General features: G+C 48.7%; 2 protein-coding genes across 6 annotated transcripts; both read left to right on the top strand.

Moving 5' to 3' along the window:
* Positions 1-2,794: 2,794 nt before the first annotated feature.
* Positions 2,795-11,817, top strand: CNBP (CCHC-type zinc finger nucleic acid binding protein). Of its 4 annotated transcripts, none has more exons than XM_064432195.1 (5): positions 2,795-2,934; positions 9,038-9,157; positions 9,429-9,521; positions 9,678-9,876; positions 10,749-11,817. In XM_064432195.1, exons 2-5 carry the CDS (start codon positions 9,055-9,057, stop codon positions 10,864-10,866), a joined length of 513 nt encoding a protein of 170 aa, XP_064288265.1. In that variant the 5' UTR covers positions 2,795-2,934; positions 9,038-9,054; the 3' UTR covers positions 10,867-11,817. The 4 variants fall into 4 exon arrangements, with proteins under 4 accessions (XP_064288265.1, XP_064288263.1, XP_064288264.1 ...); XM_064432193.1 differs by having other exon boundaries at positions 9,675-9,876; XM_064432194.1 differs by having other exon boundaries at positions 9,426-9,521.
* Positions 11,818-13,312: 1,495 nt separating this feature from the next.
* On the top strand, positions 13,313-19,001 carry ISY1 (ISY1 splicing factor homolog). 2 transcript variants are annotated; one of them, XM_064432189.1, is made up of 11 exons: positions 13,313-13,397; positions 13,767-13,789; positions 14,370-14,421; positions 15,170-15,235; positions 15,625-15,667; positions 15,835-15,947; positions 16,130-16,247; positions 16,916-17,038; positions 17,218-17,321; positions 17,880-17,966; positions 18,242-19,001. In XM_064432189.1, exons 1-11 carry the CDS (start codon positions 13,395-13,397, stop codon positions 18,347-18,349), a joined length of 840 nt encoding a protein of 279 aa, XP_064288259.1. In that variant the 5' UTR covers positions 13,313-13,394; the 3' UTR covers positions 18,350-19,001. The 2 variants fall into 2 exon arrangements, with proteins under 2 accessions (XP_064288259.1, XP_064288260.1); XM_064432190.1 differs by lacking the exon at positions 13,313-13,397 and adding an exon at positions 13,596-13,631.
* Positions 19,002-21,509: the final 2,508 nt, after the last annotated feature.

The raw sequence follows: 21,509 nt of genomic DNA, 5'->3' as shown, positions 1-21,509 counted from the left end.
TGCAAATAGCTAATTGAGCATAGACACACTCTCAAGACAAAGAATGACAATCAGCCAGCAACTGCATCAGTTCCCTCCCCACAGCTCCAGCCCCTCTGAGGAAAGCAGTGCAACAACATGGGTTGCAAACTTTGATTAGTTGTTTTATTTGGTCTTAAAAGGATTTGGCTCTGTGTCCAACACTCTTAAGGATGTCTGTGTTGGAAAAGACATATTGCTGAAACAACAGACTGCCTTCAGCAGGGAGGGCACTGGAGCTCCTCGGAGCACAGCTATTCACAAAGTGCTCTTGAGCCTTGGGGTTTCTAGGGCAGACACTGGACCTGACACAAAACTGCATTTTCCTTGTGTGCAAGAAATGCAGACTTTGTGCTTCCACCTTGTTTTCTGTCTCCCATGCTTTCTCTAGGAAGTACTGAGCCAGGAGTCAGTGTCATGCCCCTCACTTTTGTTCTCCAACTGCAAGACTATCCTTTGCCTAAGTGTCAAAGCCAAACTTGCAAAACAAGAATTACAAGTTTTATGAAGATACAGCAAGCCAGATTAATTCTTGAGGCAAGTACACAAACTAAATGCTGTTGAAAGACTCTCTTACTATCTGCTGGGGGAGAATTTCCTCCATTATAGTGAAACATGGCTAAAAATATCCTGTATTATAACACTGGAGCTGAACGTGAGGCAGTGCACTTGGAGGGGATGATTAACTGCTGTGTCACCAGCAGTAACACTTCTTGAGTAAAGCATTTTCACTCACTGCTGCACCCTGCTTCCACTTCAGCTAAGGAAGAGTCCAGGGGATGATTTGAAGTTCTTTCAGATAAAGAGTTTTGATTTGCTCAGGGCAATTTATCAGCTGTATCAGTCACAAAAACTTTTTATGACAGTAAGTCTACAGGTGACTCCAAGATAAAGCCTGGAGTTTCCTGGGGTCATGGACAGTCCCAGAAGTACAAGCAGTCAAACACAAGAAAAAGTTAAGAAGAGTTTTATTAGAAGAGATTTGTCAGTCTGAAATTTCTGAGTCCTCTTACAAAGACTCAGAGAGAAGCCAGGTTTTATTACTTCAAAAAAAGTAAAGATTTAATACAAAAAAAAGATATAATATTTTGTTTCTGCAGCCTTTGTGAGTGACATTGATCTGTTGCTTGGGTTTTTTCATGCAGTGAAAAAAAAAAAAAGATCATTTATAAGCTCTGAGCACTTTCTTAGCCCCACATGCTATTCTTCTTCCCTTTTAACACCTGAAAACTGCAGTAATTGATTGAAACAAAAAGTGGGACTACTTGTGAACAGGATTGTAATGCATCCAAAGCAACCAAAGGCCATGAAAACTATGCTGGACTAGGACTATGACAGTAGAGATTTAAAAAGTAATTAATGGGAAGAAATGCTGTTACTGGGGAAAATGCTATTACGAGTTCAAAGCCCGTTGGCAACACTGATGTTTTACAGAGAGGCTCATCCCTTTTCACAACTCGGGATGGGTTTAGTTCTGTAGAAAATACAGCATGTTATAAACCACACCACACAGACACGCAAAACACAAATAAACCCAAGTCCATCTTAAATGAGCAGCACTTAACAGGGAGGAAAAGACACACGTTGTTACTCATAGTCTAATTAAAGAAACTTAACAGTGCTACAATATTAGATTTACAGCTTGAGGAAAGGTCAATCCAAAGTGTGTCCACGATCTGCCTCTCGCACATTTCATTCCTGAGCCCGGGGGCTCGGTGGGGGTTTCTTGTACCCGAGGAGCAGGAAGGGAAAGACATTTAAACAAAACGATGACAACTAATTGCGGGTAACGCTGGTGCGTTGTACTTGATGCACTATCCGTGTGGGAGTGCAGTTTGGGGCAGTGACTGGTCACTGATTCATTTAGAAGAACTTCATCAGAAGTTCCCAGGCAAAAGCGAGACTTGTGTAAAACATCCTAAGAACGCTGAACCAAGCAGCAACATTACTTCTGAGCCTCGCGTACGCATACAGGCTGAGAGCAAATTCTGCTCAGCAGCAGGAAAAACTTTTCCCCTGCAGCCTGCGGCGGGAGCAACCCCGCGCGGAGCGGAGCCCTGAGCGCCGGGGGAGCCGCAGCCCTCACGGCCCCGTCCTCCATTTCCTGCGCCGCGGCGGCGCCCGCGCCCTGCCAAGATGGCGGCGGCGCCTGAGGGCCGCCTGAGGCGGGACGCGGCCGCCGCCCGCTCCCCTCGGCCCCATGCCGATCCCCACGGCCGCTCCAGCCCCGAGGGCTCTGCCGAGCGCGCACCGGCGCACGGAGCGGGACGGAAGTTTGAGGGAGTCCCAGCTGGCGGAGGCTGCCGGGGGACGGGGAGGCGGCAAATCCCGCTGGAGGCTTTGGGCTGCCCGGCTCGGCGCGGGAATCCATGCGGAGCGGAGGAGCGGGGCTCCTCGGTGCAACATGGAGTCACCGCGCAGAGCGGAATAGGCCAGGCCGGGCCGGGCAGCGACAGGCAGGGAGTGAGGCGGGCAAGGGCTCCAACGCTCCCGCCGGGCACTCGGGAGTGTGCGGTACGCGCCGCCGCTGCCGGGGCTGCGCTGCGCGCGGGCTGCGCTGCGCGCGGCGCGGACAGAAACGGGAGGTGAGTCACGGGGAGGCAGCGCGAGCAGCCAGCCGCCATGACCCCCGCGCCCGCCCGCCCCCGGCCAGCGCGCGGGAGGCGCGCTCCGCCCACCGCCCGGCCGCCACGGTTGGGTGTCCCCGTCCGCCGCTCCCATTGGCCGCGCCGCAGCGCCGCTCTGCGCCCATTGGCCGAGGCGGGCTCCGGCGAGCCGTGCGCACAGCGGCGGGGCGGGGTGAGCCGACGGGCCGTGTGCACACCGCGTGTGGCGCAGGCAGGGGACCGGCGGGGCCGAGCGGGCGAGCGGAGCTGAGTCGTGCGGGGGCCGCGGCCGCGGGGAACCGGACCGCAGGTACGGCCGGGGGGCCGCCAGGGGACCGCAGGGAAGCGGCCGGGGGTCCCGCGGGGCCCCGAGGCGGCAGCGGGGGCGCTGCGCGGGACGGTGATCGCGCTGGCGCACTCCGGCCTAGCGCGCGGGAAAGTACGGCCGGGCGGGCGCGGGCGCCATTCCCGGCCCCGCGGCGCGCTGGGCAGGCCGCGAAGGCCGCTAGAGCCGTGAGGGCCGCGGGCCTGGAGAGGGCGGCGGCGGTGAGTCAGGTCTGGGTTCCGGGAGCGCCCAGGGAGCCTGCGCCGCCCGGGGGAGGCAGGCCGGGGCGCTGGGCGACGGGGGAGCCGCTCCGCTCGGCCCGGGCGCGGCCCGGAGGGGCCTCGCGCTCGGTCTCTTGGCCGGGGGCGGCGGGGCCGGGGCAGCGCTGCACGTGGCCGCCTGGGCGTGGGGAGGGGGAGCGCGGCCGGCCCGCCCGTGAGCCAGCGAGTTTGGGGTAAAGAACGTCCTGCGGGTCTGGGGACTGCGGAGAACGCACTGGAATCAAATCCTTTCTTCCTTAAATTGTTATTTCTCTTCTTTTTTTTTTTTTTTTCAATTTAATATTGGGGCCCAGCTCGGCCGCGGCCCGCGCACCACGTGGTTGCCCACGTGTGGGGCGCTGCCGGAGGGTCGAGGTGTCGCAACTGTTTGCTCCTGCCACAGGCACGGATGGCGGCCTGCCCTAAATCCAAATGTGACCTATAAATGGATAGGAAAAATGGTCTGTGCCATCTGCAGATCGCGGGCTGCGGGGCGGCCTTTTTATTTGAGTTCCTGTCTGGCGTAGTTCTCAAGTAACCGCTGTTAGTCATTTAGGAGGCGGCATTGTCACAGCGTTTATTAAAGCTAATAGTGAGTTCTGATTTCCTGCGTGCACGCAACGTGACCCCATTGCCACGCAGCATGGGCTTGCTAGTCCTTGTTTCGTTCTTCAATGCAGACTTGCCTAGAGTAGCAATCCTGCATCCATCCTCAAAGGGAAGAGGTGAAATAGGTTCACTAGAGCTGTGCAGCAGTCCTGAGAGTTACAGGTTTAACCTGCCATTTCAACTAACTTCGTTAATGCCTGGCCTGAATGTTGTGTTTAAAGTCTCACATGTTGCTTGGGGTGTTTTAAGTTTAAAATTTCATACAGATAGACATAAAAATTAAAGAGGAAGGTGGTAAAATGTGTATATTTAGTTCAATAGGGTCTAGCCCTTTCCATGTTAAGTAGTATGGATAAGCAGAAAGTGCCACTGAGTCACTCCTTGATGAACTTTTGTTCTCTTTCTTGTTTGTGTCAACAGGGATATCTGAGAATTACTTGTCTAAGTGGAGTCATGATGTCCTTTTGGCCTGGTTTCTGTCCCCTCTTGAGTCTTAGTTAGTGTTCAGCGTTTCACAGCCTGGCTGTGACATGAATTGAGGGGTCCTAAATGGGGCGTAGGGATTAGCTTTTCACTTCGGCAGGTTTCCTTGAGTTTTCAGACTAGTTTATTTCAGAATTGGGGTGTTATGACCTAGTGGTCAGAATATTTAATTTTGTGTCTTTTTCTGCTGAGAGCAGAAGAGGGAGACAGGAGCATCACTAACTGCTGTAGCAGGTTTTCAGGTTACAGTGTGGAAATAAACTGCTAAATGCTTTGGTGACAGTCATGTGTCCTGTGTTCAGGAATTTTTACAACATGTTGCTTGGGAAATAAAAACTCATGGATGGTATTTCTTGTAAAATGAGTAATGCTTTGACTTCTCTTTGGAAACAAAACATTAGCTTATGATTAGCAGGCCTTTCTGCCTCTTGAGTGCTCCAGAGGACAGCAGGGCTGTACTTCCTGTCACGTTGGGCTCTGGCTTGTCCAATTCAGGTGTGGTGCTGTGGGTTGGTCACAGCCGCCTGGGAAGGCCCTGCTGATTTCCCAACCCCTGCTCGAGCTGCCTGGCTGGAGCAGTGGCTTTTATCTGCTCTGTGCTTGGAAGGAGTGAAGTCCTGCTGATAGCAGCTGCCAGTGCTGCTTGTAGGTCAGCAGAAGCACTGAAGTAGAGTGATCCCTGTTCTGTTGGATCCTAAGGAACTGCTGGTAACCAGAACAATCCTGAGTGATCTTAGAGGTGAAGTTCAGCTTCTTTTTGCTATGGGGAGCCAAGTTAGTTGTATTTTAGTTTGTTAACAATCTTCTTTGGAGGGCATCTAGGCTAAAAGCCATGTAAAATAAGAAGTGTTACAGGGGACCTTTGTGGCAGTGTTTTACATCATCAGGTCGAGAAGGGCTACTGAAACAGAGCTGAATGTTGCTGAATCTCATGCATGAAGGCTGGAGATTAATAGCACCTCTCCTGTTCTGAGAGAGTCTTGAATATGTATTAACTGCAAAGCCACAGAAAAACAGAGTATGAGACAGGAAACTTCTTGTGTCAGAGGTGTCTCCTACAACTAGGAGAATCATCAAGAATTTCCCACTTTGAAGTTCAGTGCTCAAGTTGCACTCAGAAACTTCAGACGTGGCCTGGGAAAGTGCTGTGGTGCCACAGGGATCTTTGTCATCAGTCCCTGCTGTTTAGCGGTATGGCCACCGCACAGAACAAGGTCTAAAATTCATTCTGAATAATGTTTCAGCTTCCAGCAGCAGTTACAGAGGTCTTTAGGAGGAGTTTAGGTAAGTAACTGCCTTCTCCCTTCTCTGGAAAGGTAAGGTTTGAGGTAAGAAAGCACAACTGGACTTGAGTTTTTGGATGAGTTTTGGGAGCTAATCCAGGAGGCAGTGCCTTGCTGTAGCTTGCAGGATTTGACCTGTCTCAGAAATGCTACATGAGGCTGTAGTTGTGATCTGTTTTCCATTACCACTTTTCCTGCCCTGGTGAGGTAAAAATCTGGTTCTGGTGTGTAAGAAGGGAGGGGATGATGACACATGGACAGACAGGACAGGCTGCTTTGTGTAACACATCTGAGCTGCTGAAAACAGTGATAGCTGGGACTGAAAACCTTCCAAGAAGACTTAGGTAGCTTTCTTACAGAAAGCTTACTTAAGGTGGCCTTGATAGATAAAAGGAGCTGCTGGAAACTTGCCTGTGATGACAAAATGGAGGGCTATTGACTAACAGAGAAGTGTTTGAACTTGGGTGGTTTTTACTGTGCTCATTTTTTTCCCTTGGAAGTAACTGAAAATTGTAATGGTGTCCAGAGTGCTTAGAGGCTCTCCATTTAAGGGCTTGTCTTCTGAACCAGCCTTTTCTGGATATTGCTCCTTGAAGGTGGCTGTTGGCTTTCTCTGAAATCTGACTCATTACAGTTCACACTGCTGGGGAATTCTGTCCTGTGTTAGGCTTGTTAGGATGCAGGCAAGAAAAGCCAGTGTCAGCTGCAGCCACCTCTCACTGGTGAACCCCTTTGCAGTTCCAGATCATTTACAGGAAGGATGCAGAAGTTTAACATGGAAATACTGGTGGAGAGAAACTTCAGGCAAACTGTTTGGATGTGTTTAAGGGATGTGAAGATGAAGCAGCATGCCCTGTAATACATTTGTATGGCAGCTGTAACCTTCCACTGCTGTTGAGCTCAGGGTGGGGAAAGGGGCCTCTGAAGATGTGTTTAAATGAATCTCAGTCTGGAAGGATCCTTGCACAGAGACTGGTGTTTGACTTTAGATTCCTGCTTCAGTTTGTGTAACCTTTGCCAATTTGCTGTATAGCAGAGGAAGAGAAACTTGAGGTTTTCCTTTTGAAGGGGCAGTTAAAAAGGAAAAACATCTGAACCAGATGTAAAACTTGTGTATTGACATTCCTTTGGGGCAGTGAGCTTTTGTCCCTCCTGCAGCTGCTGACCTGGCCTGGCAGAAGGACAGACTTAGCTGTAGGTTGCCATTAATCTTGGTCCAAAAGCTCCCCCACTGTGTATCTGGAGCAGGTCTGGCTCACCTGTCAGACATTTGTCTTTTGCCGTGTGTTAACCTGGCTGCTTCCTGTGGGGCACTGCCAGCAGGTCTCAGCCCTGTCACCTGCTGGAGTCTCCTTCATGGTTGGGAGTGAAGTGTCTTCAGATGTGCTGCAGGTCTCTGACAGCTGGTGCCTACTATTTTGCTCTTTCTAATAGATTTCATGTTGCCATTTGATAATGCTTTAATGTGGGGACTGTTATAATGAAGTGAAGGAAAAAAAAAATATATATATATATAAAATTTAGAGACCCCCATTTTGGCCCTCTTGCGGATGGAAAGCAGCATCCGCTGTGGTGCCTGAGCGCGGCTCCTGCCGTTGGCTGTGCCTGTGTTTTTCCTGTTCTGCAGTGTCAACACGGTTGCTATGAAAACAGGCATAAACAATGGCACAGTGAGTGCCAGCTGCTGCCAGCAGAGCGGGCTGTGCTCAGCCCTGGTGGCCTCGGAAGGCGCTGGAAATCCTGAACACTGAAGTGAAGCAGAGAGAACACTGGGTTATGTGTGAAATCAGTGAATCTCTCTAAGTGCTCCAACAACCAATTGTTTTAACTTTGTTTAGATGTGTCTACAGTCTTCAGCTTTTCACTCCTAATCTGGCCATCTTTTATTTTGAGGGCAAAATCCATCATCATCTGATCCAGCTGGTAGTTGTGGGATTACAGAGATGACATGCTAGAGTATGGACCTCTTGTATTTTAAACTCTCACCCATTACTATGGTTGGAGTAACCATTTCTGTGCAGGAAGACCATCAGAAAGAGGAACTGTTTCAAGGGAGGAGTGGATAAAAATCCACACTAAATTTGTGAAACATTGAGGTACTTTGGAAATAGCTAAATGACAGTTAATGTTTAGATGCACACTTTGTATTTAAGACCTAATTCTGGTTCCTTCTGTAGTGGCTTTCTTCAAGACTCAACTTCTGGGATGTTCTTGTAATCTGGGATGCTGGAGGTCTGGGAGGAGGGGAATCATTCTGTAACATGAATAAACTGCAGGGTTACAGGGGGATTACCTTGAAGGGGGATCAGGTAAACTGTGAATCATGCTAGATAATGATTCTACTTCTGTTGGGTAAAGAGTAGTAAATTGGGAGAGCGTATGTGAGGTATTTAAACTTCAGGAGACTTCATCAAAACAAAGCTTGACATGTATATTTTTAGACCAGTGTATTTTAAACTTGTTTTAAAGCACGCTTTAAAAAATACTTGAGTTGAAATGTGTAACTTCCTTGTTCTTTTCTCTCTGGCTCTGGAGGTGTTGTGTGAGTGTCCTGCAGCTCGGGGAGGTGTGGCAGTGTGAGCACATTCCGGAACCTGCCCTGTCCACCGTGGGCTGTGCAGGCTGGCTCTGCTCATGCAGTACTGCTCTGCATTCCCAGTTTGGACTGTCAGAACTGCCTGTCTGGTGCTTCCAGAGCATTCTAAGGATGTTTTGCCCAGTTAGCCTTCTACGTAGTTGGCAGGTGTCTGCTGTCTTAACACCTTAAAACATTTTCTTTCATGTGTACCTGGAGTGGAATATGCATCCTGAGCTATAGGTTAATTACGAGTTGTGGTTTGGCTTTTCAGAGTTAAACTGCTGTTTAGGACATAAAAGACCTAAAGGCTTCAAATGTTAAGCTAAAGGGCTTTTGCATGCTTTAGGTTTAATACTGCCTATTCTTGGCTTCCAGTCAGTACAGGTAGTAGCTGCCAGGGAGGTCCTTCAAGAGAAAATGTAACAACTACCAGGAGGAAATAACTTGTAGAGATTAAGTTTCTGGCTTTTGAGTTTAACTCTGAGTAACAAGGAAGAAGGTGCTTTACTGAAAAGGATAATGACATTAAGGCTGCTACTACAGTAGTTAGAGGGATTTCCTTCTCTCTTTCACTCTCCCTGAACATTTTGGAATTTCTTGAAGTAAAGGGTGGCTACAAAATAATTAAAAGTTACATAGCACATTGTCTGTTCAAAGCTCTTACTCAAAGCCAAGTGGAGGCGAACTTGTATCCTCTGCAGTGGTTTCAGTGGTCATGATCAGATACTGTACAAGAAAGTACTGACTTAGCTGCAGGTCCTGTGTGGTTTGCACTGTGCCTTTGCTGAGGGGCTGGGAAACCTCTGAAGCTCTCATTTTAATGTAGCCTTTGGCTGGGGGAGCAGAAGGTGCTCAGAAATGTCTTTCTTGTTCAGACAGGTGATCTGCAGCCATGAGCAGCAACGAGTGCTTCAAGTGTGGCCGTACTGGCCACTGGGCCCGGGAGTGCCCCACTGGGATAGGCCGTGGCCGTGGCATGAGGAGCCGTGGCAGAGGTGAGTGGGGCTGTGCTGTTCTCTTTCTTTGGACAGCAGATCTCCAGCTGGCTGCTGTGTGCAGTGAGTAAACCAGGCTCTGGCAAACCTGAGTGAAGGAGCTGAGAATCTTAATTGGTAATAAGAACCAGGAAAATTTGCCTCTACCTAAGAGTTTGGCCAGGGGCTCTTAAAGTGAAGCAAACTTGTCAATTCAGTTTGTGATTGATTCTTAAAAGTATTTTGAACATAATATTTACTCCTGTTTTTTTCTTTTATTCATTTCAAGCAGGCTTCCAGTTCATGTCTTCGTCTCTGCCGGATATCTGTTACCGCTGCGGTGAGTCTGGCCATCTTGCCAAGGACTGTGACCTTCAGGAGGATGGTAAGTATCACTAAATATTCCATCTCTTCAATGCCACAGGCAGAGCTCTGGGCTTCCCTGGGAGCAAGCTGTGCATGTGCCCTGCTCACAGCACGCTGCCCCTCGCGCTACCAAGGTTTTATAGTCTTGTTTGGTATGTTTTTCTTATTGTGGAAGCCTGCTATAACTGCGGTAGAGGTGGCCACATTGCGAAGGACTGCAAGGAGCCCAAGAGGGAGAGGGAGCAGTGCTGCTACAACTGTGGCAAGCCCGGCCACCTGGCCCGCGACTGCGACCACGCAGACGAGCAGAAGTGCTATTCTTGTGGAGAGTTTGGGCACATTCAGAAAGACTGCACCAAAGTGAAATGCTACAGGTAAGGAGTGACAGGAGGCAGCTGTGAGATGCACCTCTTGTGCTGGGTGCACTCTGTGTCTGGTTTTGGTTAGGAAATGCAGTTTGTTTGAACAGTTAGCCACTGTTGTTCAGAACTAAGGCTTAAACACTTACTAGCAAGGTGGAGTAGAGATTCTGGGATGTATCTCTAGATGGCCACCCAATGCAGGTGTTGGGTCAGTTGAGCTGTGCAGAACGGGTCCTGTCCTTTTGCAGAAGGCAGCAGGAGGTCCTTGGCTGTAGCAGAGGTAGGCACCATGTGTCTTCTGCCGGGGCTAGCAAACCCAGCTGTACTGCCCAGCTGACTGGCACAGCCAGCCCCTGCAGCAACACACTGAAGATGCTTTGCTTATGGGAACAGTGAATAGAAGTGGGTGTTGGTTTGAAATGCCATCTTCAGAGCGTTGTCTGCTTTTGAATGCAGGCATATACCAGAAACAGCACGTTCCTGAGAGCAGGATTCTTCACCCCCACCAACATTCCCTTCTGTGGAGGAAGGAGAGAGAACATGGTGTATTTGAGTTAAAACTAATTATTCTCAAAACAAGGCTAAACTGCAATAATAAGATTGGGAACAGGCAAAACCCAGGACATAATTGGAAAAAACTGCAGACACACAAAGCTGATGAACCGTGGTTCTGGCATGAACAGTGATTAATGTGAGTTGATCATTTGGGGGCAGTTCATGGCTCTGCTGAAGACAAACTTGCTTCATGTCAGAGAATTCTGCGACAGAAGCCTTGAGTGCAGAATTAGCATTGCATGAAAATGAAATAGACAATGCCCTGGACAGAGTAGGATTGCTCCTGTGAGTGTTGTGGCTGTTCTGACAGAAGCTTTGCTTTTTTGCAGGTGTGGTGAAACTGGCCATGTAGCCATCAACTGCAGCAAGACCAGCGAAGTCAACTGCTACCGCTGCGGCGAGTCAGGGCACCTTGCACGGGAATGCACAATTGAAGCTACAGCCTAATTATTTTCCTTTGTCGCCCCTCCTTTTTCTGATTGATGGTTGTATTATTTTTCTCTGAATCCTCTTCACTGGCCAAAGGTTGGCAGATAGAGGCTACTCCCAGGCCAGTGAGCTTTACTTGCCGTGTAAAAGGAGGAAAGGGGTGGAAAAATCAACTTTCTGCATTTAACTACAAAAATGTTTATGTTTAGTTTGGTAGAGGTGTTATGTATAATGCTTTGTTAAAGAACCCCCTTTCCGTGCCACTGGTGAATAGGGATTGATGAGTGGGAAGAGTTGAGTCAGACCAGCAAAAACCCTCTCTGGGTTACAGGGAAGTGATCCTATGCAGGAGGAATGAAATTCTGGAAGTGTCTAAACTTCCTCATAACTTTTATTTTATTACAATGGCCTTGGATTGTCTGACCTCAGTAGCTGTTAACACCAAGTGATATCTGCATCAGGCCCTACCTAGAGCATATAGCTGAGTGGGAGTAAACAAACAAGATGCACATGCCTGTTAATGGCCATGAGAGAGAGAGAGAGAGAAATCTGAAATAAATCTAAAAGTAACAGTAATTCAGTCAGTGAATGTTAATGTTGGAGATACAGAATGCAATGGGAAGCTTTTGAATAAATATCTCAAAGTCAATCTGAAACCCAGACATCAGTGCTCATAGCATAAACAATTTGGAGCTATTCAGGAGTTGCAAATAAATGCATTTTCACAGAAATCAAGATGTTATTTTTGTATACTATATCACGTAGACAACTGAGTTTCATTTGCTTGTAATCGGTTTTTAAAGTAAGATGGTAAGAGCAATTGAAGTCCTAGAACATAGAAAATGTAATTTTAAACTATCAATAAAGCTGGAGGAGGAAGGGGAGTTTGGCTAAAGTTCCTTTTGTTTATTTTTGGTTTTCCTGTACACAGTGCAAAACAACATATTAAAAGGGGTATGTGGAGGTTCAGCTTGGCCTTTTCTTTTCTGCTGTCTCATGTTAAGGTCCTGTCTGCACATGTTTGTGGGAGTGGGGGCTGGATGGGGGGCTGATTGCAGCTGTGCTGGTGCACTTCAATCCTTTAGTGGAAAAACCACTAAAGGAGGGTGTTGCTGGAGGTGCAGAGAGTTCCAGACTCTGAGTAGGTCAGAGCAGTGTTTGAGCTGTCACAGTGGCACTGAGATCTAAGCCACCTGTCCTTGCAGGCTGTGCTGGTTCACTGGGGGTCGGTGACCAGCTGGGAAGGGAGCTGATAGGGAGGGGATCTGCACACACACTGTAAATAAATTCTTGGTGTGCAGGAACTCTTGGCTGATGGGTGGTGCTTCACCCTGAGGCAGCTGGAGAAGGGGTGTGCTGGCACCTGGTGTGAGCGCTGGGCTCCGAGCTGCTGGCTGTGCTCCAGCTGGGCACGTCCTGTGGGATCTGCAGCTGGGGGCAGGGGTGCTGTACTGGACTCACGTGTGAGTTGTCACTAAGGTCTTCCTTCCCAGTGCCAAAGGCTGTAGCAGTGAGAGCAGGGCTGTGGTGTCTGTCCCTGCAGGAGCAGTACCAGACTGGCACCTGCAGCTGTGCTGGAGAGCTGAACTGGCTCTGGCACTTGTGTCTGTTACCATTGCAGTCACTGTGGGGTAACATTCCTGGAAATTCAGGAACCAGAGGAGAAATGGCTGGGTTCTCCTGGGATAATGCAGATACACAGCACATTATGGTTCAGCCTGCTGGGCTGTGACAAATTAAGTCTTTGCACGCAATTACCTTAGTTAAACAGCAGTAAAGTTTGGACCTCTGATTACAAAGACTTAGAAGTCTTTGGGACTTAAGTGACAACTACAAAGACGTGTTTTCCTCTAAAAATCTATATTTTTATACAAAAAAACCCCAAGATTTAAAAGCTGAGGAACACAAAGCAGGCTGTAAGTTCCAGAAATAGAAAATTACTTCAAAAGGAGATGTCTCCTCCTTAGTCATCTTTCTGTGAGAACATTGGTGCTGCTGTTCAGTTTTCCCCAAGTGAGCAGGAGCTGGGCAAGCAAGTGGTGATTTCATACATTGTGGGACATGGGAAAAATCAATTCTTCGTATGTTTCATGTTGATCTTTTTCACTAATACTGAGGTATTTCCTTATTTGCTATGGCAAACTCATGAAGTGGTTACAGAGAATGACTGTTCCTGGGGAGCTGGGTGACCGGACATGGGGCAGTGGGTACAAACGGAAGGGAAATTTAGATCGGGTATTGGAAGGAGCTTCTTTACATGTAAGGGTGGGGAGGCAGTGTCCCAGGGCAGGCTGGACGGGCCTGGAGCAGCCCGGGACAGCGGCAGGGTGGCACTGCAGTGTCCCCAAGGTCCCCCCGCTCCCGAGCCCTCCATCTTCATCCAGCGGGGCCCGGCAGCGCGCATGCGCCGCGCGGGTCACCGCATCCTGCGCCAGCGGAGCGCGCAGGCGCACTGGGGAGCGGGGCCGGGTTCTGTTCCGGGGTGTGGAGCTGCAGCGGGCACAGCGCGTTCGGCGGGACCGAGGGGCTGAGGGCACGGCGGGACCATGGTGAGTGCGGGAATGGGGCTGAGGGCACGGCGGGACCATGGTGAGTGCGGGAATGGGGCTGAGGGCACGGCGGGACCATGGTGAGTGCGGGAATGGGGCTGAGGGCACGGCGGGACCATGGTGAGTGCGGGAATGGGGCTGAGGGCACGGCGGGAGCATGGTGAGTGCGGGGCTGAGGGCACGGCGGGAGCATGGTGAGTGCGGGAATGGGGCTGAGGGCACGGCGGGACCATGGTGAGTGCGGGGCTGAGGGGCCGCTCGGCGCTTGTCCCCTGGGGCTCGGAGGGGACCAGCCACAGGCTGGGGGCGCTGGAGGCGAGGAGCCGGGCGGGGCCGGGTGCCTGAGGCCGCTCTGTTTGTGTCTTGCAGGCTCGCAACGCGGAGAAGGCCATGTGAGTGCGGCGGGGGCACCGCTGGGCCCGGGCTCACCTCGGCTGAGGCTGCAGCCAGAGCTGGTCTCACATCTGTGGCTGCTGGCCCTGACTGTACCTGATGTCACACACCTGTGCCTGCTGGCCCGTAGAACACACATCTGTACTGGCTGGTCCATAGAACTCTCTGTTCAGCCTCTTCTAAAGCACCAGCAGTTTAATGATATTTTGGGGTACTCAGCTGTGCGTGTGCTGGCCCAGAGGCAGTGGGAGTTGGAGGGTACCTGCACACATGTACCTGGTGCTGTGCAGCTCCTGTAGCTGTGCTGGCTGGTTCTGTGCAGGAGAGACCCTGTAGCAGTGTGCTTGTGCCCCTGCAGGCTGGGAGAAATCAGTCAGCATTGCTTTACTTGGGAAATGAACCACTGAGGACTTTGAGTGTCGAGAAGTCATTAGCTGGAATAGCTGGAGGTGGTCAGTGAATGTGTTCAGGCCTTTGTTTTCTGCAGACTATAACTGAGTCCACAATAAACATCCAGAGCAAAACTTGTTCCTGTTGGAAGGTGGATTTGTGAAAGTAAATCTGCTTTCTTCTCTGTAGGACGGCCTTGGCAAGATTTCGGCAAGCCCAGCTTGAGGAAGGAAAAGTCAAGGTGAGGTGTAAAAGCCCTGGAGGTTTGGTAGCTCAAGGCAGGCCTTGTTCAGAGCCCAGGTGTCCTGTGCTTGACTCCAGTTAGAAGGGAAATATTTCAGCTGACTGTATATCACACTCACAAAGCCAGGAAAACTCTCCACTCGAGTTTCTCCAAACCTTTTTTACTTTTCTGTTTCATGTTGCCTATTATGCAGAGAAAGGGGTTTTAATACCTTTTAATAAAAGGTGGAGCTTTTATTAAAAAGTAGAGCCTTTTAATAAAAGGTAAAACTGTGGGGAAAGGGACAAAATAACTGCACACAAAACCCTAGAAACAAGATGATGCATCAGTTTGTGTAAGCAAGCCAATGGAATGAGAAGAAGGTTGAGAAGAAGGTACTCTGTGTAAACTGGAAAAAATTACATAGTTTAATAGTAGCAGTTAGAAAAGCTTAACCTTAAGAAGGTGGTGTGTGCTGAAAATGGTGAAACTGTCCTGAATGGAACATTTGTTGTGTTGGAGAGGATTATGGAGTGAGAGGTTTTGTATTGGATAAAGTGGATTTAAGTAGGTTTTTGTAGTCTGTGATAGTTTAATTTGTCAGGGCTGTAAATCATTATTGTTCTTCACTTACTAAAATCCATGGGAGCAGAAGGCCCTGGAGCTTGGTAGCATAATTAGGCATTAATGGAGCAGTAAAGCCTGTGTGAAATGCTGTGTGTCAGTGCTCAGCTGAATTTGGTGTGTGTGGTTTTCTGTCCAACAGGAGCGAAGGCCTTTCCTTGCATCAGAGTGTAATGAGCTGCCCAAGGCTGAGAAATGGAGGAGACAGGTAATGGCAACCTGTGGATTTTCTAATTCTATAGGAATTCCTGCTTAGACAGCCTGCTTACAAGGGGTTTCCACACTCATCAGTACCCTGACAGTTAAATCACAGAACATTTTCTAAGATTGTACTTCTCAGTGTTGAGATGCCATGTCCTGCTGAGTCTTTCATATCTTCAGGGATTTAGATTCCAGGTTTTTGGGGCTGCTGTTCCAGTGTTTGATTATCTTCCTAATGATTTATTTCCCCTTGAAATTAATCAGAATTTCCCCAGTTTCAACTTGTGTTTTATTGCTACTTGTCCTGTTGCCATGCCTTCCTCACACAATCTGGCTCTGTCTCCTTTGTTCCCTCCACTGATTTAGAAATTCATTTCTGTGTTCTTATTTGACTAGATCATTGGGGAGATTTCCAAGAAAGTGGCACAGATCCAAAATGGTAAGGTTTTTCTGACTATGTTTTATTTTTTGAATATCCAGTCATAAGCAGTTACAGTAAAAATCCCATTTCGTGTGAACTATGCTGTTTCCATTGCATAAATTCTGAAATTCCTCTGGTGTTTCTCTGAACTGCCTCATTTATTGGGTTTTTTTCCTCTCTAACAGCTGGATTGGGTGAATTCAGAATTCGGGACCTGAATGATGAAATAAACAAACTTCTGAGGGAGAAAGGACACTGGGAATACAGAATAAAGGAGCTGGGAGGCCCAGATTATGCTGTAAGTGTGGAATGTGTTGTACTGCATGGTGGTTCTGCTTACAAGTGAAGTGACTGCTGGGAAAAATACATAACATTCAGTTAGCCATGGATGGCTTGGCCAGTGTTATTTTTATTCAGCCCCTAAAATGTTTGGCTGTGTTAGAAGAAAGTTTTAAACTGTGAACTCTGTTTATTTTTCAGAGGATTGGCCCGAAAATGTTAGATCATGAAGGGAAAGAGGTTCCAGGAAACAGAGGCTACAAATACTTTGGGGCTGCAAAGGATTTGCCAGGAGTTAGAGAGCTTTTTGAAAAGGAACGTAAGTAAAGAGCAGCTCTTCCTAGGCATGAATCTGTGTAGCAGAATATCTTGAGTATAAAATGCTGTGGTAGTTTGTGGGGAGTGCTGGTAACAGCATTTCTGAAAGTCTTTGGTCAGCTCAGTGAAACACTGAGCACAGATAATTAATTAAATGCTAAGAGCACTTTCAGCTTTTTGCAATTAAGGAAATACAGTAAAGAGTAAACTGGTTTCTACTGGGAATTCCAAATGGTATGGACTGATGGCCTATAGAAACTTTCTGGCATAACAGGCAAACTTTATTGAGAAGTTGTAAATGTTACTCAGAGTTCAGGACTAGAAAAAGGGAAAGTTGGGTTGAACATAATTTTAGAAGCAGGAATGAGTTTTCATAATGAAAAACTGGATGTAGGGGGATTTGTCATGGAATGAGTGGAAATTGTTTGTGCCTGAAAGCGAGGCAAAGACAGGAAATACTCCAGGGTGTGGGGGACCATTGGGTCATGTGCTGGAACTGGTTTGTGCAGGCCAGAGGGTGACAGCAGTGCTCCCAGTGCTGACAGCAGCTCCATCATGCTGGGTGTTGGCTGGCACGAGGCAGCTGTGGGTGCTGTGAGGTTGGCACAAGCTGGGGACACTCAGCAGGTGGTGGGGGTGACCTGGTGGGTGACAGTGGTGTTTTTGCAGCCCTGCCACCCCCACGGAAGACTCGGGCTGAGCTCATGAAGGACATCGATGCTGAGTACTATGGCTACAGGGATGAAGATGATGGGATTCTGGAGCCCCTGGAGCAGGAGCATGAGAAGAAAGGTATGTGAGATTCCAAACCTGCACAGAGCAGCCCAGCAAGGGGTGGTGATGGACTCTGAAGGTAAGGCACCTTTTTTTCTGATGTAGAGGATTTAGGTCCATTGGAAGAGCTCTGGCAATAAGACCATGCTGCTGTGATTGGCTTTCAGCCACACTTGCCATTTTCCTTTGCTCCCCAGTTATAGCAGAAGCAGTGGAAAAATGGAAGATGGAGAGAGAAGCACGACTTGCAAGAGGCGAGGAGGAGGAGGAAGAAAACATCTATGCTGTCCAGGAGGAAGAGGTAGGGGGTGGCTCAGGTGATGTGACTTTCTGTGAGTCTTCTGTGCTTCCCTCTTGGACATGGCGTTACTCTGCCAAGGACCTGTGGGGGCAAGGGGGAATCCATCAGGTGGATCTGGTGGCTCCTGCAGTACCTATTTTATTTGTATGATCCCATGGTTCATGAGCCCAGCTCTTAGGTGTGGGACCAAAGCAGTACAGAGCTGTTCAGGGAAGTGGTATCCATACTTTTAAAGCACTTGCTGTCTTCCTTTTTAGCTGGCTCCTCTTCTGTTCACAGCTTTGCTGTGGCAGCCAGAGTTATGGAAGGGGAGAAAATACAGCTTTACAGTCATGGCCATTCCACAGCAGAGCAAAGGCCATATGAGAAATGGAAGCAGTGATGCTGAAAATGTCCAACAGCAGGGTCTGCATGTGATCCTTGTGTTCTTTTGGTGCTGGGCCCTGTTCACTCATTGCTGTGTTTGTAGTGTTGATCATGCTTTGTTCCTTCTGGCAAAGCAAATGAAGAAGGGGTTTTTATGACCTCTATAGAAAATAAACTTTTTTTGCTTTTCAGTCTGATGAGGAAGGTGGCAAGGAGAGAGAAGGTGAAGATGGCCAACAGAAATTTATTGCACATGTTCCAGTGCCAACTCAACAGGAGGTAAGGCAGAGCAGCACTCAGCTGCAGAGATGCACACTGGCTTTTGCAAGACAAATCTTCAGTTCCATCAGGTCATCAATAAAAGTGCCCTAAATTTGTGATTTCTGTGACTTGACTCTGCAGCTGTTTAATCCCCTTGCAAATGCTGTAACACTTTTCACCTGGGTATTTCCAAAACCTCCCTAAGTATTCTATAAATGGTTGTGGTATAGCTGAGCACCTGAGTTTTCAGCATCTCAACTGAGCTGAATCCCACCCTGTTTTTATCCCTGCAGATTGAAGAAGCTCTTGTACGAAGAAAGAAGATGGAGCTGCTCCAGAAGTACGCCAGTGAAACCCTCCTGGCACAGAGTGAGGAGGCAAAGACACTGCTGGGATTGTAACAGTGCACCAGTGTCCTGGTTTGTGTGTAATCCCTCTGGAAGCAGCAGGTTCCTAAGTTCTGGTAGCAATGGCTTTTAGCTCTGGAAGTTCCTTCAGATGAGGAGCAGAGTGCTGGAATTACAGTGTGGTGTGCAGGAGAACCATCATTGTGGTTCCTCCACTAGGATGACTTGTACTCCAGTGCTGGAAAGGGTCAAACCTTGGTGAACTTGTCTGTGTATCTGACAGCTGTCTTTTTGTTTTCAGTTTGGGAAAGGCTCTGTGCAGTGGGGCCTCCCACAGATAGAACCACACCCAGTGAGCTCCTAAATCCCCGGTGTTCCTGCCATCCTGTCTGCTCTGTCCTGACTGTGAGTGTGCACATCTTCTCATGCTGGGTATTGTTGAGCTGAGAAGTAACTCACACTATTACACCTGCTTATTTACCAGAACAATCTGGAACCTGTCTGGAGGTGCCTTGAAGGCAGATCTTAGGAGTGACTTTGGAGATTTGATTCTTTCTAAAACACATACAACGTCTAAAACCTGTTACGTTTTCTGTCGTTTGTAACTCTGCCCAGATGAATTGCTTAAATGCTGGATATTCCAGCAGTTACTGTAAAAACCTTTGCAATACCTTGTTCAAATATTTTTATTAAAACTTATTTACAACCTGGTGTCTGTTTTATTCTAGCTCAAAGGACTGTGATGATTCCCCAGTGGTAGCCAAAGATTGGGATCATAGAGAGCCATCCCTGTAGGGATTTGAAACTCTGCATCCCCACTGCTCTTGGCTTCTGAATCCTGGGACAGGAGGCAAGGTAGAGCCTGGTCAAAGTCTTATGGGTGACTAATTCTGTTGTACAGCTCTGAAAGAATGGCATTTGAAGGTGGACATTGCAGCCCTGGAGAATTTCTGTCTAAGGAACAGAATATTGAACAGCCAAGTCTGGGACCATTCAGCATTTCTGGATGCTCTCAGGATCTATCTATTGCAATCTATTGTGAATAAGCTACTCCAGAACAATCAAAGCTCTAAATTATAGAGACAAGCTTTGTGTTACTTGATGAAGTGATCAAAAAAAAAAAAGTAATTGAAAAAGCGGAAAGCATAGCTAAAAAATTAAAACCTAAAAAAAAAATAAATTAAAAGCTCAATTACTGCTAGCAAGCAGACAACTAAGATCATAAACAGGTTCTTCTCTCTTCCTGGCAGCAGTGCAGCTTTCTCTGCATTGTAAGAAAGTAGCAAACAATGTCTTTATGGCTTTTAATAATTTGTTGTAGATTTGCTTAACTATACACTGGAGATAACCAAACTGGATTTAAGCAGGGAAAAACCAGCTAATTCTTACTGCCTGATACAGTCTGAGGGCTTTCTTATACAGTGGTAGATCCCTTCTGTCACTGTGTGAGTCTGTAAGACAACACTCAAGGGTAAAAGCAGATCAGGGACAGAGTGATCATAACACAAATACAAAAGAAGAATAAATGGAAAGAATGGGAAAAAACCAACAGGATTGTAATTACATTTGTGTTCAAAGGAGTATGACCAACATCATGATGTAAAAGGCAAGTTTATAAGACAGGGCTGATCTCTGCCAGCCCACACAGAAAAGGAATAAATGCCCAGAACTGCAGTGTGTAACTGCAAGGCAGACTGGCTGCTGTGGGCCCTGCTGTGCCAGGTTCTCTCTCTGTAGCTGTGAGTGTGGAGCGTTTTTGAGCTGAGTGCTCTTGGCTGCATCTGAGGGAACAAATTGCACAGTAATTATTTCCCACAGTGGCCTATAGCAAAGTCCTGTGTCCTGCCAGGCTGTGGAATTGCTGGTGGAGTCAGGGTGGGGAAGCTGCTGTGGTCACAGCCAGGAAATGGATCCTGTTTGTCCTGGAGAAGGGAGCAGTGGGCAGGCTCTGCCCCAGCTCTGGGTGCAGCTGTGCTGGGATGTGTGTGGTGCCAGGCTTATGGCTCATGCCATCTCTGGAGTGCCTCAGTCCTGAACACATCCTGCCTATAAAACAAGTACTTCGTGTATTCTTACATGTCTGCTTCAGAGTTCTGCCCCGTGTGTGATCCTGGCTTGAGCAAGGGGATAAACCCTCTAATTGTTCCGTCTGCTGCATTGATTTGGGCCTGCTTTTGTCTCTTAGAAATGCATTTGTGTGTTTCATTTAATGCCAGCCACGTCAGTGGTGCAGATGGAAGGCCACCTTGCTCTGTGTCCTGGTGAGTGCAGTGCAATTGCTGAAGGATCAGTTTCTCCTCACAGTCAGAGGGGGCTGAGGAATATTTGCTGGCAGCACTAGGAAATAAGTGGATTTACCTAATCTGCATTAACAGATGAGCAAGATAAACAGAGACAGCTTTGCAGAGTATCCATTATCTAATGATATTTTGTGCTGCTTGTCTCACTTTCAAGTCTAGCTGCAGGGGTGCAGAGCTGAGGAACGGTGGTGTTTGTTCATGTTAGGCTTTTTCCCAAAAAATGAATCACAGAATGGGTGAGTCTGGAAGGGACCACTGTGGGGCATCTGCTCCAACATCCCTGCTCCAGCAGGGCCATCCCAGAGCACAGGACACAGGATTTGTCCAGACACCTCTGGGGTAGCTCCAGTGAGACAGCTCCACACCCTCTCTGGACAATCTGTTCCAGTGCTCAGTCACTGCACAGGGAAGAAATTCTTCCTGGGCATCATTTCCTGCCAATTCCTCGTGTCCAGCTGGCTGGCACCACCAAGCAGAGCCTGCTCCATCCTCTTGGCTTCCCTCTCAGCCCGGACACGCCCAGCTCCCTCAGCCTCTCCTCGGAAGAGAGATGCTCCAGTCCCTTCATCCCTTGGCCAGGGTAGACAGAATGTTACTAAACTGAACACTGGGCATCTCCCGGCTCGGAGCGTTGTGCCGGCTGCTCGGAGTGTTGTGCCGGCTGCTCGGAGTGTTGTATCGGCTGCTCGGAGTGTTGTACCGCCTGCTCGGAGTGTTGTGCCGGCTGCTCGGAGTGTTGTACCGGCTGCTCTTCGCGCTGCTGCCAGCCGCGGTGCGCCGGGGGCCGAGCCGGGGGATCTGGCCGGGCTCGGAGGATGCGGCAGGGCGCTGCTCCGCGGGCCCGGGGCTGACGCTGGCCCGTGACGCGAGTGACGCTGCCGTGAGCTCACGGCGGCCGGCGGGGCGGTGCCGGC

Source organism: Passer domesticus, chromosome 9, assembly GCF_036417665.1.
Source record: "Passer domesticus isolate bPasDom1 chromosome 9, bPasDom1.hap1, whole genome shotgun sequence".
In the NCBI taxonomy this organism is placed as follows: domain Eukaryota; kingdom Metazoa; phylum Chordata; class Aves; order Passeriformes; family Passeridae; genus Passer; species Passer domesticus.
The sequence above is the reverse complement of the archived record's forward strand: the minus strand, read 5'-3'. Positions and strand labels throughout refer to the sequence as shown.